We start from the raw sequence: 17,812 nt of genomic DNA on the forward strand, positions 1-17,812 counted from the left end.
TAATTATCCTGATCACATTTCAGCAGTTTCTCCATCGCTTATGATGTCAATGTTAACCTCATTTTGATTTAGGTACAGGAAGTTTTCATTTTCTAAAGATTTTTTTTGGGGGGGCGGGCGGGGGCGGGCGGGGGTGGGGCGGAGGGTGGGGTTGTGCCATATTTTTAGCACTGTCAACATGAATTTGTATATTTTTGTCAATTCTGCATCAATGTATAGGAGGACCAACCATTTTCAAAATGTCTTAATGTCATATTTCATTTTTTGGGTGGAATTTGCTTCAGACTCCCCAGATATTCAGATTTCCTTTTTAATCAAGCCAAGAACAAATCCTTCAAGCTCTCAGCTTCAGCTCTCACTCTCTCTCTCTTTCTCTCTCTCTCTCTCTCTCTCTCTCTTTCTCTTTCTTTCTCGCTCTATCTTTCTCACTTTCTTAAGTTGCTATGCAAGGTAATGTGAACTCATTGAGTAAGCAGTGCTACTTGACACTTTTCTTTGATTTGTAAAGCTAATGTCACTGTCTCTTTATTCCGTGTAATTTATGCCTTCTAGCCATGTTCAAACTCGCAAGGTTTTTAAATGTATTTTTCCCACCTAAGCTGTTAATTATTTAAGTGCCATCAAATTTTCAGCTTTAAACAGTCTTAGTCTTGTGTTTGTGATTCAGGGTCTTCACTGCGCTTTCAGACTTTGAAAACAATGACATTACTATTCTTAGCTCAAACATGTAGGAGTGCTTTAGGCCGACTTAAACATGACTTTTCATACTGACTTTTCAGATTCATTTCACACTGGTGAAATAATCACATTATTAATTGTAGTCATTACACCAATTATATCTTGAGACAGAGTTGTTAGATGGTCAGGTGGGTGTATAAATGGTAGGTAATGTGCTCTAATGTATTAGTTTCCATTAGAAATTCTCACTTCTATGACCTTAGTGGACACATCATTGTGATATTCATGTTGGTAAGAGTCTCAATGTTGTTTACATCCCTTAATTAGGTGGACTAGGAGGTAACACTGAAACCAGCCTCGCAAGCCAAACTTCGGGGTATTGCTGTGTAACTCTGGGCAGAGCTTTCATGTTCATTCAGGCTGTTATTGGGGCCTAGATTGTTTAATGATGGAAACTTGGTGGCGCGTTCATGTAAGCTGGCATCATTAAAATGTTGGCTTCTAAGTATTCTCACTGAAATGAAGGGGAATGACTAATGAGTGACTGACAAGAAACAAAAATTAGACGTTGGAAATGTATTGAATCACAATTCAGAATGAGGTGCATAAGATTCCCAGCATAAGTGCACTTCATTTTTTTCCTGGTTAATACACCTGTAGTGGTCCTTTTCTCTGTCATTGTTGATATTCCCTTAATAGGGACACTTTTCCATAGCTGAATTCTTGATTGCTGTTATAATACTGATTAACAATTTTCCAAAGACTTAAACAGTGTTGTGACGATAATTACATGTGTTGATTACATTCTCATTCCTTTTTATGTTCCTTTCTGCTTAATTTCCTTTAAGAACCTGACCATTTTGAGTCAATGACTTATCTGTATATGTTAATATACGATAATTTATAGAATATAATTATTTATATACAACATATTAAATGTAATATGTTAGTTTAAAAAAAAGTCTATGAAAATGTATATTCACAGATGTTTAAACGCCCTTGAAGTGCCTACTGTTTTGAAACAGATTCCCATTTTGGGCATTTGAGGACATTTGTACAACAGGAAGACACGAAAGCTCAAGCTTCATAAGCATGGGTGATGATGGCACCATTACAGAGTTATGAAAGCAGTGTTGTAATAAGAAACACTACTGAATAAACATTTTCTCATGGAACTGTCAAACTGTGGTTATTCTGCAGCTACTGACCTGCATGTATCTGCTCATTTAGTGAATATCAACCTTTTTAGATCAGCAGCAGAGTCTTCATTTTCTGTGAGACGTGTTTGTCTACATGTGTGTACACCACTGAGTATAATAACTTTGGGAATGTCATGAGAATTGAGTTCAATCACAACACATAAGCCACATGTCTCTCAAGTGTCTCTCCAAGCTATTAAACAAAAGGTGCAAAGGCAAAGTAAGTCTTCTAACAGATTGCTCTGGGATTTGTCACTACCACAATTCGCAGGACAGTAATGGCTTTGACAAACTCGAGCTTACTGGCAATTCTTTCACACTTTGGCAAGCATGAGTGAAAGATTTTCTGAGTAGATCACTACTCATAGTGCAGCTCAGAGATGGGTCACCACTGATCCTCACAAAATCTCTCTCGATCCTTGGTTTGACTTGGCTCACAAACTAGACAACATTACAGGAGCCAAAAAAAGAGACTTCTGCCATGAGCTTTATTTCTAATATGATCCACTTGACTTGACCAAATTCTCTTATTTAAGACTGTTTCCTAATCCTACACTCTTAAAAACAATTGTTCCTCAAGGGTTCTTCAGTAAAGACAACAACTCTATATATAACTCTTTAGAGAACACTTGAATATCCTACACAAAATAAGAGTTCTTTATATTGTGAAATCATTCTTCAGACTGATGGATAATGTCTTCTGCATGGTTCCGTGTAGAGCCTTTTTGAAAAGAGTTCTATGTAGAACTAAAACAGGTTCTTCTATTGTTAAGATTTAAAGCTTGTAACAATAGAAGAAACCTTTTTGGTGCTATATGGAAACCTTTTCAAAAAGGTTCTATATAGAACCAACTACAGCACATTGTCCATCAGACTGAAGAACACTTTCACTTTCGTTCTTTGTGTACATGGTTCTATATAGAACCATTTTCTTTACTAAAGAACCCTTGAGGAACATTTTTTAAGAGTGTAGCCCTGCATTACACACAGTAGTGGTCTTCATGGGCTTAAAACAGGCGTATTGGAGATTCATGGCAACTGGTGAAATAATCACATTATTAATTGTAGTCATTACACCAATTATATCTTGAGACAGAGTTGTTAGATGGTCAGGTGGGTATATAAATGGTAGGTAATGTGCTCTAATGTATCAGTTTCCATTAGAAATTCTCACTTCTATGACCTTAGTGGACACATCATTGTGATATTCATGTTGGTAAGAGTATCAATGTTGTTTACATCCCTTAATTAGGTGGACTAGGAGGTAACACTGAAACCAGCCTCGCAAGCCAAACTTCGGGGTATTGCTGTGTAACTCTGTGGGCAGAGCTTTCATGTTCATTCAGGCTGTTATTGGGGCCTAGATTGTTTAATGATGGAAACTTGGTGGCGCGTTCATGTAAGCTGGCATCATTAAAATGTTGGCTTATAAGTATTCTCACTGAAATGAAGGGGAATGACTAATGAGTGACTGACAAGAAACAAAAATTAGACGTTGGAAATGTATTGAATCACAATTCAGAATGAGGTGCATAAGATTCCCAGCATAAGTGCACTTCATTTTAAAACAGGTTCTTCTATTGTTATGATTTAAAGCTTGTAACAATAGAAGAAACCTTTTTGGTGCTATATGGAAACCTTTTCAAAAAGGTTCTATACAGAACCAACTACAGCACATTCTCCATCAGACTGAAGAACACTTTCACTTTCGTTCTTTGTGTACATGGTTCTATATAGAACCATTTTCATTACTAAAGAACCCTTGAGGAACATTTTTTAAGCCCTGCATTACACACAGTAGTGGTCTTCATGGGCTTAAAACAGGCGTATTGGAGATTCATGGCAACTGTTTTAAACCATTCATACATTCAGCTGGAAAAGTAAAGCAACTCTGGTCCTGGAGATCTTCCTTCTTGCAGAATCTAGTTCCAAACGCAAGGTGCCACACCGAAGTAAAGTTGGGTTGCGGTTAGCGATTCGGATTTCCACCAGCTGTAACTCCGGGGTGCAGGAACGTACCTCCACAAACTCTGGTGGCTTTGTTAATCCTGATTTGTGAATTCAGATGACGTCATGATCCACGCCAAAATCCGCGGGGTTTTATTTTCTGAAGCGTATGACTTCAAAAGTCGAGCTCTCAGATGAATGAAACCAGGCTCAGGCTGACCAGGCCGATTTGTAAAAATTCCAGAGCTCTTATTTGGCCTGTGCCAAACACAAATGACGTCAAAATCTATGAAAATGTGTTTAATGAAGCAAAACTCCACTTGCGCAAAAATTCACAAATGGAGCTCAGTGGGTTTGATTGGAATAACACTATCTGACTTTGCAGTCATTCCACATACAAACAGCAGGGACCTTGCAAATTCCCGTGTTGTAGACATTATTTGATTTGGAGAAATATTCACAAACGGATTTTGTGATATTTTCTTGTTTAATACAGGTCTGTTTCCATTACCATGCATACAAGGTTGGATATTTCTATCATTTACCCAAAATGGGACACAGTAATATAGATGTGACTAGAATTATCTGTCAGTCATTGATTAAAAAGCTATTCCTAAAAAAAAAAAAAAAAAAAAAAAAAATTGCTAAATAAAATGTGTTTTAACTTTGGAACACAATTCAAAATATATACGCAATAAAGTCACACACAGTTTGGTATATTTGAGTGATTTGTGGAGATCTACCCCCATTTTCATGTGTACTAACATGGTAGTTCAGCTTTTGGGGCCAAATATAGAACAGCAATGCATATAACTTTAATAACTGAAAAAGTATAAAGATAACAGTACACTAATATTATTTTCTCTGATTTGTGAAATATTTCACAAATACATGAATGTCTGTCCTTTATTTATCAGTTTTTGCAACAAAAAGCTGAATATTTGGGGGGCTTCACTTGCTTTAGCCAAAACTTTCACAAGCACAGTTTTATATATTTGAGTGATTTATGCAGCTCGAATCTCATTTTCAAGTTTAGTAATACAGTAATTTAGCTTTCGGGAACAAATCTAAAATGTTAGTACATATATTTTTAACACCTGATCATGTCGAGAGATGCATGTAGGATCAAAACATCTCACCTGACATCTGAGATGTTTCACTCCTCCTGTCATGCTTTTGTAATTCATTGCTCTTTTCCAATGAAAAGTCTGTCTTTATTAAGTCATGAAAGTGGGCTTTAATCAATGCTCCAACCTGAGAAAACTTTTTATTTTATTCATAATTTTTCATTTAACATTTTCGTTTACGTCAATGGCTAAGTTTTTATTTAACAAAACCAAAAGTCTTTATATTTAACAACATTTAATTGTACAAAATGTGCAAAACATTTACTATAAAATCAAGGAAAAACAAAGACATTGACCAGCCACTCAGTTAAATACACTTACTTTGCATCTACAGTCACTGTCCATTTTAACAGCCCCACTTACCTTATTGGAAAATGTTGAAGTTCTACATCTGTCTCTCTGCATGCTTTGCTATCCCTTTTCACCCTGTTCTTCAATAGTCAGGCCCCCCCACAGGACCACCAGACAGCAGATAATGTTTGGGTAGTGGATCATTCTCAGCACTGCAGTAACACTGATGTAGTGGTGGTGTATTTGTGTACTACTAGTATTCCACATGAAAACGAGAGTAGACCTGCATGTATGAATAACATATACCAAACGTGTTTGAGAAAGTTTTCACAAATCAGGTAATGGCTACAACAAGTGAAATATCACTGCTCCTCTAAGTGTATGTGGCCTTTCAGAATTAAGCCCTCCAAATATTCAGCTTTTATTACCTTAGCTGATCAATAAAGGAATGATAGACATCAATGTATTTGTGAAAGTTTTCACAAATCAGAAAAGTTCATTTGAGTGTGATGTTATCTCAATAAACAGACCAGCTTTTAAACGTTCTCCAGCTAATGTCCTGATCAGGTGCAGTACTGTTGGGTAAGGAGGAGGCAGCACTTTGGATGTAGGATGGAACCAAATTCTGCAGGAAATATAAATAAATACTAATTTATATAATTAATGTAATTTGTACATAACATAAATGAACACATAAATCATAAAAGAATGAACTATTACAACAGGAACTGTACTTTGGGATTTACGGTTTTATGGCTTTTGCCTATTTATCTTAAAAGGAAGAATTCATTTTTAGTAGTTTTAGCATGAATTAGAGTTTAATATGCGCTAATTTTGATTTCACAAATAAAAATGAAGTTTCGTTTCGACATTCTCACAACGCTCTGGTCCTGAGCTACTTGCCGTAGCTGAGAGAGAGAGAGAGAGAGAGAGAGAGAGAGAGAGAGAGAGAGAGAGAGAGAGAGAGATCGTGTATCCGAGCACCCCGCTTGTATTTGAAAGACAGAAGACTTCTTCTTTGTTCATTGTTTTGATGTAACTACGGGTATTTTTAATATCTAACAGTTTACTCACTACATTTGCTGCTCCTGCCGCTTTTGTGTACATGAACATTCAGCTCAGCTGTTAGCTTCCTGGCTAGCGACTGCCTGAAGGCAGAGAGAAGTGAGATGAAATGTGGAGCTAAATTAAATGCAGTGCTTCTAATATATTTCAGCTTCCAGCAGACGATGTTTTGCTCGCACAGGCAGTGCTTTGCATGTAGGAGATGTCGAAACTTGTGCTGTTCAATGACTTAGTTTCGTTTCGCTTGTTTATTTCCAAGTGGCATTTCACTGTAAGTCACCCACATTAAAGGGGGATTCCACCAGATTTTAGTCATGTGTGCATAATTCAGTTGTTGAGATGAGAAATGGTTCATCCTGGATAAACGTACAGTGACGATGATGGGAACCAGAAGTGTCTGATCTAAAACACAAATACAATTTTATTTACTATCCAGAATGACCGGTGAACATGCACACGTCTTTCGAGGTTTTATATACAGGGTTCTTAATGGTAAAATGGTGGTAAATCTAAAAAATATGTCTCAGGCTTCTAGCAGCATATTCATAACCATTATGTACTACCTTTCTGTGAGGGAGCCTTTAGCTAGAGACATTAAACACTTTGGATGTCTGGTTCCTATCACCGCCACTGCGCACAATTCTGTCCCAGAAAGTTTATCTAGGAAGGCTCACTTCCCATTAGACGACTTAGGATGAATCAGTGGAATTCCCTTTTAAGTCTAAGATTTTTGTTTAAACATTTTTGTTTCTTTCTTGTCTACAGATGACTGTGTATTTGACGCTACTCATTCTTGTTGCTGGTTTAATCCAGGGCCACTGCAGGCCAGAGGGTTACAAGCATAAACCACTTGAAGAAATGTCCAAAGAGGTTTCAAATTATGCTGACATTGCCCAGAAAATCATAGAGCTGGCGATGTACGGGAAGGCTCAGAACCGTTCATATGAACGGCTTGCCGCCTTCACTGATACAATTGGCCACAGGCTAAGTGGATCCAAGAACCTGGACCTGGCTATAAAGTATATGTACAATGCTCTGAAACAGGACGGACTGGAGAATGTGCATCTAGAACCAGTGAAGGTGCCGCATTGGGTGAGAGGAGAGGAGAGTGCAGTGATGCTTCTTCCACGAAACCACACCTTGTCCATTCTTGGATTGGGTAGTAGTGTTGGAACGCCTAAAGGAGGTTTGTAGTTAGTATACTTGGGCACTATTTTGCATATTTAAGGTTTGCTGTATTTTCTCTCACCACATTCAGAAGAGATTGAGGAAGCTAAAAAGCAGGGCCTTTCAAAAATTCTTCCACTCACCTTCAAATTTTGCTATATTTTCTTCCTTGTTCAAGTACGAAGGAAGACATCTTTGAAAGTGCTTCAAATCAGCTCCTAAAGGCATTTGAGCTGTGGTGTGCTGTGCTCCCTCTGACAGGTATTGAAGCAGAAGTGCTGGTGGTGGAGTCTTTTGATGAGCTGAAGAGAAGGGCTAATGAGGCGAAGGGGAAAATTGTGGTATATAATCAGCCTTTTGTTAGCTATAGTGAGACAGTTGTGTACCGCACCTCAGGAGCTTCCGAGGCTGCTAGAGTCGGAGCGGTGGCTTCACTAATTCGCTCCATCACTCCGTTTTCAATTGACAGGTACTGTACCCATCAGTTGCTATGCCACTCCCATTCCTAAAAAGGAATTTGTTACATTTATGTGAGTTGACAAAGGTGTTGTGTTATCATGACTGCATTCATCACAGCTCTGTTCTTGTTTTAGCCCCCACACTGGCTGGCAGTGGTATCAACCTGGTGTGCCTCAGATCCCCACCGCATGTATTACAGTGGAGAATGCCCAGATGATGGCTAGGATGGCCCGCAGAGGCACAAGGATTGTGTTGCAGCTGACCATGGGGGCAAAGACCCTGCCGGACGCAGACTCCTTTAACACAGTGGCTGAGATCACAGGCAGTGAGCATCCAGAGCAGGTAAGCACACATACATTCCAGAACTCTTCAGTCTAGCATAGTTTGGTGATTTCCCTACTAAATAATGCTTACAACTCAGCAGTTAATTAACAGGTTTAGTGGGTGTGTTTAAGTAGGAAAATGACTAAACTTTGCTGGTCATGCTGCATGGGCCCACCATGTCTCATATTCTAGGATAGAACAGGTTTCATCATGGATGCCAGAGATGGGCACTTGATTCAGTACCTCAGACTCAGGTTGCAATTTGACTTCGGCCAAATCCTATTTCTTATTTTTACCCCTACCCCTTGTTTTCAGGCATCTCCCTGCCCCTTGGAGCAGAGTTTTGGAGGGTAGTGGTTAAAATCTTCCCCTAACGAATGGGACAACCCTCAAATAAAAAAGAACATTACACCATTAACAGACTCCTAGTGGTGCTGTGTAGGTGACCCTGCCAGTCTGCAGTGACAGCAGAGGAGGGTAAAGTTCAGCAACGTCACTGCTGGTCTTTAGTTACTTTTAGGGAATCATATGCTTTCAAAGAGGGGGATGTGGCAATTATTTATTGTCGCCCAATTCTAATTCTTTGGTGATATGAAGCTGAAGTCGACTGTTCACCAGCTTCTTGTTCAAATTTTCCTGTTCCATTTTTAATGGTGCAGCACACCAGCATACTACTAGTGATTTTTTTATGCTTCTTACAAAGTAAAGGACCATAATACATTGAAACGACGTTAAGATAAAACAATGGTTTTATCTTAATTAACTAATTATTAACTAAGAAAATGCTTACATTTCTGGGTTTCTTTGTTCACCAAAGCGTTTATAAGAATTTTATATGTTTTTTGTGGTTGGTAAGGCTGTAGTTGCTAATCTAGCAAAGGTGAAGTTACAGATAACTTCTAATTTATTGGACAGCTCAGTGTTATTTCACCAGAGCAATTATTTCTGAGTGGATATTGCTGGGATTTTTTCTGGGATTTAGAGCAGGGTGTTTTTCCGTTGCACATTCAAAAATAAGCACTGACCTAAACAGAAACCAACAGGTTTGGAACCTAGGTTCCACTAGGGCCCTTATGACAACTGTGATTGTTAATTTAATTGTCTTTTGGTTGTTTTATGCCACTCCAAAGTGAATAGTTTAGTTAATCGCCTACTTTGCTTGTTAACCTGCACTGTTGTCTACATACTCACAAAAAGGTTTACAACTAATGTGTGTAGAAGCAAACAAAAGATATATTTTTCTCTGTGGAGTGTGAGAATGAATAAAATGATTGTTCTTATGTTCCCTTATAGCAAATCTAAAGTAAAAATTCTGAAAATAGCAATCAGCACATCAACATACCTCTCTAGTTAACATTCTTGTGCTCTTGTTGGTGATGTAATAGTGCTTGGAGACTTTGTCTTCTCTTTAAAGAGTAATACATTCATTACATTTCTACTTCAGCTGCAGGTCTTACCAATGTAACATGTATTTACATTTTGATTTGGGCTATATTAATTTGATATAATATGATCATGTGCATTGAATTAACCCTACTAAAGACTGAAGTTCACAACAAAAGATTTAATACATGAATTGGACTTGCTTTTCAGAGACTCAAGACATAAAGTGACTTGTGAATATCTCTGGTGGATGCAACTGCATCTTCCATGCGATCCACCTAAACGTTTTTTTTCTTCACTTCTCTTAAGACTTTTACACATCCCATAGACTGATTTCTGTGCAGCGTAATCACAGAGATGAGCATGCATCCAGGGGACAGAAAATGACACTCTTTATGGCAGAATTTGACACTCTTCACCGCACCAACCACAGAGAAGATGGTTGAAGAATGTTTAATATCCCCAGGGGATCACATCCCTTTACCAAACACTGCCGCAGATTATGGATCCAGGCCATTTAAAGGGTGGATTGGGGTCTAGATGGTCACAAAGTATGTGCATCACCCACTTTTTCTGGTAGGGTGATAGGCTACCAATACATTCAAACTGTAGGTTTAATATTGGTAGCATTTTCTGACACAGTGATTTATACAAGGCTGAAGTCAGCTTCCTATTTGCCAACTTCTTGTTCAAATTTCTAGTTCCATCTTAAATGTTGCCTGAGTGGGCAGTGGCTTCGAGGCACCATTTGAGGTGGAACAGGAATATTCGAATAAGAAGCTGACTTCAGTTTCGTATGACTTAGGCTATCAAAATATCCTACCTACAGTTTTATGTGGACCTCTACCTATAAATATGCACTGTGTAGGACATTTCAGCAAGGTTGCACAATTCATCAGTATGCGGTATGTTTCTGTTTGCTAACATCAGCTAGTTAGGTAATCAGTAATTTAGCAGTAATTCATCACCTAAGTTACCAAAGTGATATTGTCCCCTGGCTGTGTGTTTGTAAACCGAAAAACTCCTCTATTCTGAAGCAGTAATGCAGTTTTACCTTCACAAAAAAATTCTACAAAGAATCAGCAGTGTGACTTAACTGATTGGCACAGAGTGCAACATCAGTGTGCAGTGCGGCTCAGTTCTTTAAGACTGCCATGCTCAAACTATGACCAGCCAGTTAATGACCACTCACATGTGCCTGACATGTGTGTTTATGTGACTCACTGGGATATTCAGGGAGCCAATTATAGAATTTTGGCAGAAGTTAGCCTTTCATTGCTGACTGGAGATCAGTTTCATGATTTCTGTTAGAATGTTGATTAGTGAGAAAGAAATGCTGTTCTTAAATCACCACAACAGGATACCTTCCACCTGAACCAATTATGAACAGTACAGTACCTCTCTGTCCTGTCCATCATACACTGCGCTTTCTGACAGTGAACATGGCACATCTCTCCAGGAGTCCAGCGCCTACCGATAGCTGGCTTCTAATTAGTGACTTGTTAGTAAAGGTTCTGATGAGCAGGTTGTCCCTCCTGCTAGAGCGCTATCTGCAGTGGACCATTGATCTCAAAGTCGTGATGCTAAGTGTTAGAGACTCGTTTTATTCTCTGCATTCTGCTCTGATGAATTTCCTCAGTGAAATCTGAAACTGTCACACACTACTGTTTTCTGTATGAGGTGGTGGAAAACTGGTATTCATGAAGAGGGAAAACGCATTAAAACTAGACAGTCAGCCATGTTCCTTACCCTCTTATGGCCACATTTGTGTACAAGCAGCACCCAAATAGCTTACGCCGTAACTACTGTTTTATGGACTATAATGTGGTTTTGTTAAAGTACTGTGGTCTTTGTCCTTGAGTCCAAGCACACACAGGCTCACATGCACTGATTTAATTTGTGCCTTTTGCTATATAACTCCCTTATTACATAAGAGGGAAAGAATGCCACAACTCTGCTGACTACAGGGATTTCAATTCCTGCTTCTTTTGCTCTTTATATGATGTAATCTTCAAAATAGAGAATGAAAACTAGAAGCTCCATAAAAGGTAGTGACACAAACTTTTTCATTAAATGCTTTGTGGTGTGTTATAGCTTTGAATTTTCACATTTATATTCGTAATAGACTTTCCTCCAAAGTTAGTATTAGTTCTCTCTAACATAAATAGAACTGACATCATGTCCAGTTATAAAGGTTGAAAATTAGCAGGGCCTCCTGTCTGATACCTCTTCATAGCTCAGAGCTGGTCATCTTTACGTGGGTGAGTATCCTCAAAACAAAACACAGTCTGATTCTTCCACATGGCCACAAGCACGCAAATGTCTTGTTCTGCTTTGCCCCTTCCTGAAAAAGTACATCTGTTGGCTATTTTCAGAAATGGCATAATGGGAATGAATCATCCTATGAATGACATATACTGAGAAATGACATGTGCAGCATCTGGAGAAGCACATTTCTTATATGGTATTGTTAGCTATTCTTTAAATATTCAGTCAAAATGGCATCATCGAAAGACAGTGGTGTTCAAGCCTTTAATGTTTGCCCTCGGAGAAGCACTCCATTAGACTGTCTGTTACAGTACCCTCCATGAGTAGACTCACTTTCACCTACAGCACTTCTGTTAAGTGTTAAATGTGTGTTGTGTTAAATGTAAATTTCCTTTGGCAGCCTAACTGTATTTCAGACATAATATGATTTTGTTTTTAAACAGCTCAAAAGCATTTTCACATTAGGTACTGTTGTTAGGGACTGAAGTTATTGAGCAGGTATTTAATTCGTTTGCAATAAACCTCAGTACTAATCTCCATTTTGCCCCTTGAGTGTGAGAAGGGCCAGTGAGAAAGTGTGAACGGTTGCTCAAAGTTTTAGGTTATGTTGGCTGAGTTCTAGAATAAAGTCTGGGTTGGGTTTAGACAAATATTTTTGTTATTTGTCTGACATTAAGCTACATATTAAGCAAAAGACAATTCCTGCAAAGAAGACAAAACAATTAAGACAGGGGTGCCTAATCCTGGTCCTGGAGAGCTGCCACCCTGCAGACTTTTGCTCCTGCCCTAATCTAACAGTCCTGATCCAGGTAATCACGGCCTTCGGGAGCATCTGAATATTAGAGCCAGGTGTGTTGGATCTGAACTCTTCAGGCTGGTAGATCTCCAGGACCAGGATGGAGCACCCCTGAATTAAGCCATGTTTTCCACTGCCCATTATAAAAACAACTGATAAAAAGTGGTGACTTAAGTGTTGACCTTACAGAGAATGCTCTTAACTTTTAATGGAAGGTGCAAGCTCAATAATTATTTTTGTCCATTCATCATGGAATTTTTGCACAATGCAAAAGGCAGCTGCAATTTGTAAATTATGTTACAAAAAATGTAATAAATAAATAAAAATAAATAAAATAAAAATGGACACCTTGCCTTCGGAACCTAACCTTGCAGTATAAACAGTGCTGTGAAAAAGTATTTACCTCTCATCCGATTACATCTTTTTTTGCTAATTTGTCACATTTAAATGTTTCAGATCATCCAACATATTTTGATATGGGAACATTAGTAAACACAAAATGCCACTTTCACATGATCATTCCATTTAATAAAGCTAAAGATGTATTCAAAATGTCACCTATGTGAAACAGTAATTACCAATAAACCTAATAACTGGTTGTGCCACCCTTGGCTGTAACAACTGCAATCAAACGTTTGAGGCAACTTACAGTGAGTCTTTTACATCACTGTGGAGGAAATTTGATCCACTTTTCTTCACAGAATTGTTTTAATTCACTGCCTGTTTAAGGTCTTGTCCCAGCATCCCAATGGGACTCAAGTCAGAACTTTGCCACACCATAATCTTAATTTTGTTTCTTTTGAGCTGTTTAGAAGTGGACTTGTTTGTCTGCTTTGGATCATTGTCCTGCTGCATAACTCAACAGTGCTGGAGCTTTAGGCTGTGAAATAACAGGCAGATATTCTGCTTCAGGATTTTCTGATAGAGAGAAGAATTCATGATTCCGTTAATTATGACCAGTCATCCAGGTCCTGCAGAAACAAGGCAGCCCCAGATCATCACTGTTTGACTGTTGTTATGATGTTCTTATGGTGGGACACTGTGTTAGCTTTACACCAGATGTAATAGGACCCATGTCTTCCATAACGCTACACCTTCGTCCACAGAATTTTATAGTGTTTTATAGTGTCTTGGGGGTCATCTAGATGTTTGTTGGAAATTGCAAGAGGAGCCTTTGTGTTCTTTTTGGTCAGCAGTGGTTTGTGCCTTGCAGCTCTCTGTGGATGGCATTTTTACCTAGTGTCTTTCTTATTGTGCAATCAAATACATTGAACCTAACTTAGTGACCAATTGAATTCAGCAGCCTGGGGGAAGAAACTGTGTCGTAACCGGCTGGTTCTGGACTTTATGCTTCTGTACCTCCTCCCGCTCATTAGCTGTGAGAACAGACAGTGGTTTGGATGGGTGGAGTCCTGTAGAATCCTCCTTGTCTTCCTCAGGCAGTGGCTGGTGTATAAATCCAAAAGGTTTGGGAGCTGGACCCCGGTAATGTGCTGGGTTATCCACACCACCCTCTGTAGAGCTTTCCGCTCAATGGCAGTGCAGTTTCCACACCAGGTGGTGATGGAGCCTGTTAGAGCGCTCTCCACAGTACATGCGTAGAATGTTCTGAGTATGCGGGGGTTCATGCTAAACCTCTTCAGCCGCCCGAGGTGTGATCAGTCATCTTTAAAACATCCAAAATTCAGCCGCCAGGGTGCTTACCTCCACCAAGCGCACAGCTCATATCACCCCTGTTCTTTGACAGTTGAATTGGCTTCCCATTAGTTCTAGGATTAAGTACAAAATGCTTTACATGGTCTGGCTCTGACATAGCTTTCTGATCTCATTTCTTTATATTGTCCCTCTCGTGCTCTCCGATCATCTAATGCTGGACTCCTCACAGTTCTTTCAACTAGACTTTCTACTATGGGTGGCAGATCTTTCAATTCTGTTGCCCCCAAACTCTGGAATTCTCTATCTTCCACTTTTCATCTTAGTCATTGATTTATTTATTTTTTTGATACCATATAAAGCGTCCTTGGGTTTGTGAAAGGCGCTATATAAATTGAAATGTATATATGTTGTTTAGACAGCCCTCAGCCTGCTCCATAAATGCTAAACATAAATGCACTAGGCAACTACAATGATGTGAGTGGCTTCCATAAATAATCACTTTTCAGCTTTATTTAACATTGTTTAGAAAAATTGTTTGTTTTTAAAAATCATACTCAAACCATGACAGATGGGGCATCATATCAGCTTCATTTCACTCCGGATTCAAGATTAAAAAGAAAGAAATGCTTGTTCTGGAGTCCTGATGAGGTAGTCACTGTTCTTTTTATAGCCACAGTGACTGTTTGCAGTTTGTGTTTGATTACGTGGGAAGCTTCATCTGTCATTGGCTTGCAGTCCTCTTCATTTGAAGGGGTTTTGGTGTGTCTGTTCTCTGTCCTACCATCTGTGATAGGGAAGACTCCTGATGACGTTATTTGGGACCTCGTGTTGATCAGTAATTGTGGGTGATATATCTGTACTTGGACCGTTTTCCATTGTGTGACAGAGCAACCAAAATTAAGTGTGTCAAATCTATCATTATTTAATTTTTCCGCTCTTTACTGTTGTGTGCTGTACTGCTAATATAGTTCTTTCATCCACCTTTCCAATCTTAAAACCAACTAGTTACAGCTGTGCCCTCCCAACACAAGCTTTTCCTAAAGGACCCACTGACATTGTTCCCCTTCAACAGGCACTAACCTTCACACAGACAAATACCCAAACACACCTTAGCTGCAGATGTCTTTTTTAATGTGATCTCATGTAGTGGTTGGTTAGTGTAGTGGGTAGCACCTCTGCCTTCTGCGCTGTAGGCTGGGGTTCAATACCCACCTGGGTAAACACCCTACACTATACCAATAAGAGTCCTTGGGCAACACTCCTAACACTCCCTTGGCCTACCTGTGTAAACTGATCAAATTGTAAGTCGCTCTGGATAAGAGCGTCTGCCAAATGCTGTAAATGTAATGTAATCTGAAATTGCTAATGGAGATATTTCAGAGGAGATTAGATATAATTCACTTGCATAAAGAGAGAGAGGAAAGAAAAACATACAATTTGAAAAATTGGTTTCAAAATGTAAGAGTTTAAAAATTAGACTCATAAGTGTACCACCAAAACCAAAAGACCATCCAAACAGTCCACATCACACAAACAGTATTTAAAGCTTTCGTCTTTGAAAGAGAAGAGAAAATCAGCCTCCACTCTTGCTGCAAATCTGAAAAAATCTGCAGGTGTTTCTGTCCATCTTCCCACTGTGAGAAGACAGCTCAACACTATGAGTCTGAAAGGGTGTGTAGCTGTTAAGAAGTTGTATCTAAGAAAAAGAAATTGACAAAAAATAAGACAATTAGCATAAGAATAAAATTAGACCTCTCTGAAATGGAGTACAGTTTTATGGACTGAGAAGTCTAATTTTGTAATTAGGATTACTCTGAGCATGAGAAGCACAAAAATTGCAACAGACTTCTAAGATTGAACTTGGGAGGTATGGAAAAATATTCCTACTGATCTCTTTGTAAAAACCCAATGCAAGTCTCCTGAAAAAAAAGAAATTATCTGCAGATATAATCTGATTCCATTATCGTTGTGCATTACTTGCAGAGCACTGAACAACTGCATGTATAATAAAACTTATTATACATGCAGTTGTTCAGCGCTCTGCAAGTAATGGTAATTTCCATTTTGACATAGTTTATCATGATAACAATGACATCATCTTGCCCACCCCTGTGATCAATGTGTCTCAGAGTATTTCAGAGTGATGATGAGGACACTGAAGGTATGGGGCTAATTCTGCTGGACAGGCTGTGTATGTATGCATGGGTGGATGGCTTTAGTGTGACTGATTGTGTCCACATGCCTGATTGCCTGAATCTCTGCCAAAATTTTTTAAGGGGAAGCTGGCTAACACGTCTTTCTTCCCGTCCCTGCATGGTGTTTGACATTTTGAGCATCTAATGTACAAAAGCACAAGCCATCAATGCCTCCTTCCTCTGACATCATTCCTTTTGAGTTTTTTTTAACCTTGTAAACTATGTAGGGCTAATGTCATGAACATCATTATGGATAACACATGATAGATGGTTTGCTGCACTTGTCATAAGTTGTAATGTATTTTCCATCAACAGAGCAGTGTTGCTGCGTCATGCAGGATAAATTAAAGACACATTCTCAGAAAGGTTCTTGTTGAAGGTCTTTACTCTGCCTGTACCCTGCATTTAGTCCACTGTGCTATAGCGCTGTGGGTTAGTTCATGTTAAATCTCTTGGTCTCAACATCCACTGCCACATTATGTAAGGAGATACTAACTGATGTTGGAAAGATTGTTTAAAGAGTTTTTCTTGGTAAAATGTCATTTAGTGGGACAGTGAGGTTAAAGCTTAGGTTTCTAATAACTGCTTGCCATTTAGATTTAAACTACAATGTCGGTAGTTCAACAGAACCTGAAAACCTTGAAACCTGAGAACGAAAACTTTAAATAATTTGACTTTTAAGTAGTTTGACAAACTTTTGATTTCAGATAAATTGGAAATGTACCCCATCCTTGAAACAACTGGTTACCACAAATCTGGAAGAAAAAAGTTATTTTTTAATTTAGTTAATTGTTGTTTGTGTCCATATAAACCTGATAGTCTGCTATAGACACTTCACACCCACTAGGCTTCACAAAATCAAACGTGACAGAGTTGAAAAGTTGAAAAGACACAGAACATAAGAGCTGAGAGTTAAGTAATAAACAAATTATTTCTGTGTTATTGTACTTGCCCTTGTAACCACTAGAGCAGCAGTTTTATTATTGGCCCTTTTTAAAATCATCTGGAAAGAAATGGTGTACAAAGGTTAAAGATGAAAATCTTTTAATGAGAACAAATAACTGCTGTTTCTGTAAACATCCATTTGAAAGCATTTTTGACTCTTTAACACTATTAGTACTAAGTTTGGTCCAGTTATTCAAATGAGATTGATTTTAACAAAAAAAAGAATAAGAATAATAAATAGCATGCATTTGATGTCACTTTGTCTTCGTATGAAGTGGTTTCAGGATCTAAAGAGGCTGGAGTGAGAAACCC

General features: G+C 38.6%; 1 protein-coding gene across 2 annotated transcripts in view; it reads left to right on the forward strand.

The window, feature by feature from the left end:
• Positions 1-6,186: 6,186 nt before the first annotated feature.
• LOC108428996 (carboxypeptidase Q) overlaps positions 6,187-17,812 on the forward strand; it is a 35,048-nt gene continuing 23,422 nt past the window's right edge. The window contains exons 1-4 of one of the 2 annotated variants that reach the window (XM_017700426.2): positions 6,187-6,277; positions 7,073-7,493; positions 7,736-7,943; positions 8,068-8,275. In XM_017700426.2, coding sequence (XP_017555915.1) covers positions 7,073-7,493; positions 7,736-7,943; positions 8,068-8,275 — 837 coding nt within the window. In that variant the 5' untranslated portion in view covers positions 6,187-6,277. Of the gene's footprint in view, positions 6,288-7,072; positions 7,494-7,735; positions 7,944-8,067; positions 8,276-17,812 lie in introns of both variants that reach the window. The other variant, XM_017700427.2, reaches the window with a different exon arrangement.

The sequence above is a fragment of the Pygocentrus nattereri genome, chromosome 3, assembly GCF_015220715.1.
Source record: "Pygocentrus nattereri isolate fPygNat1 chromosome 3, fPygNat1.pri, whole genome shotgun sequence".
NCBI classification, from domain to species: domain Eukaryota; kingdom Metazoa; phylum Chordata; class Actinopteri; order Characiformes; family Serrasalmidae; genus Pygocentrus; species Pygocentrus nattereri.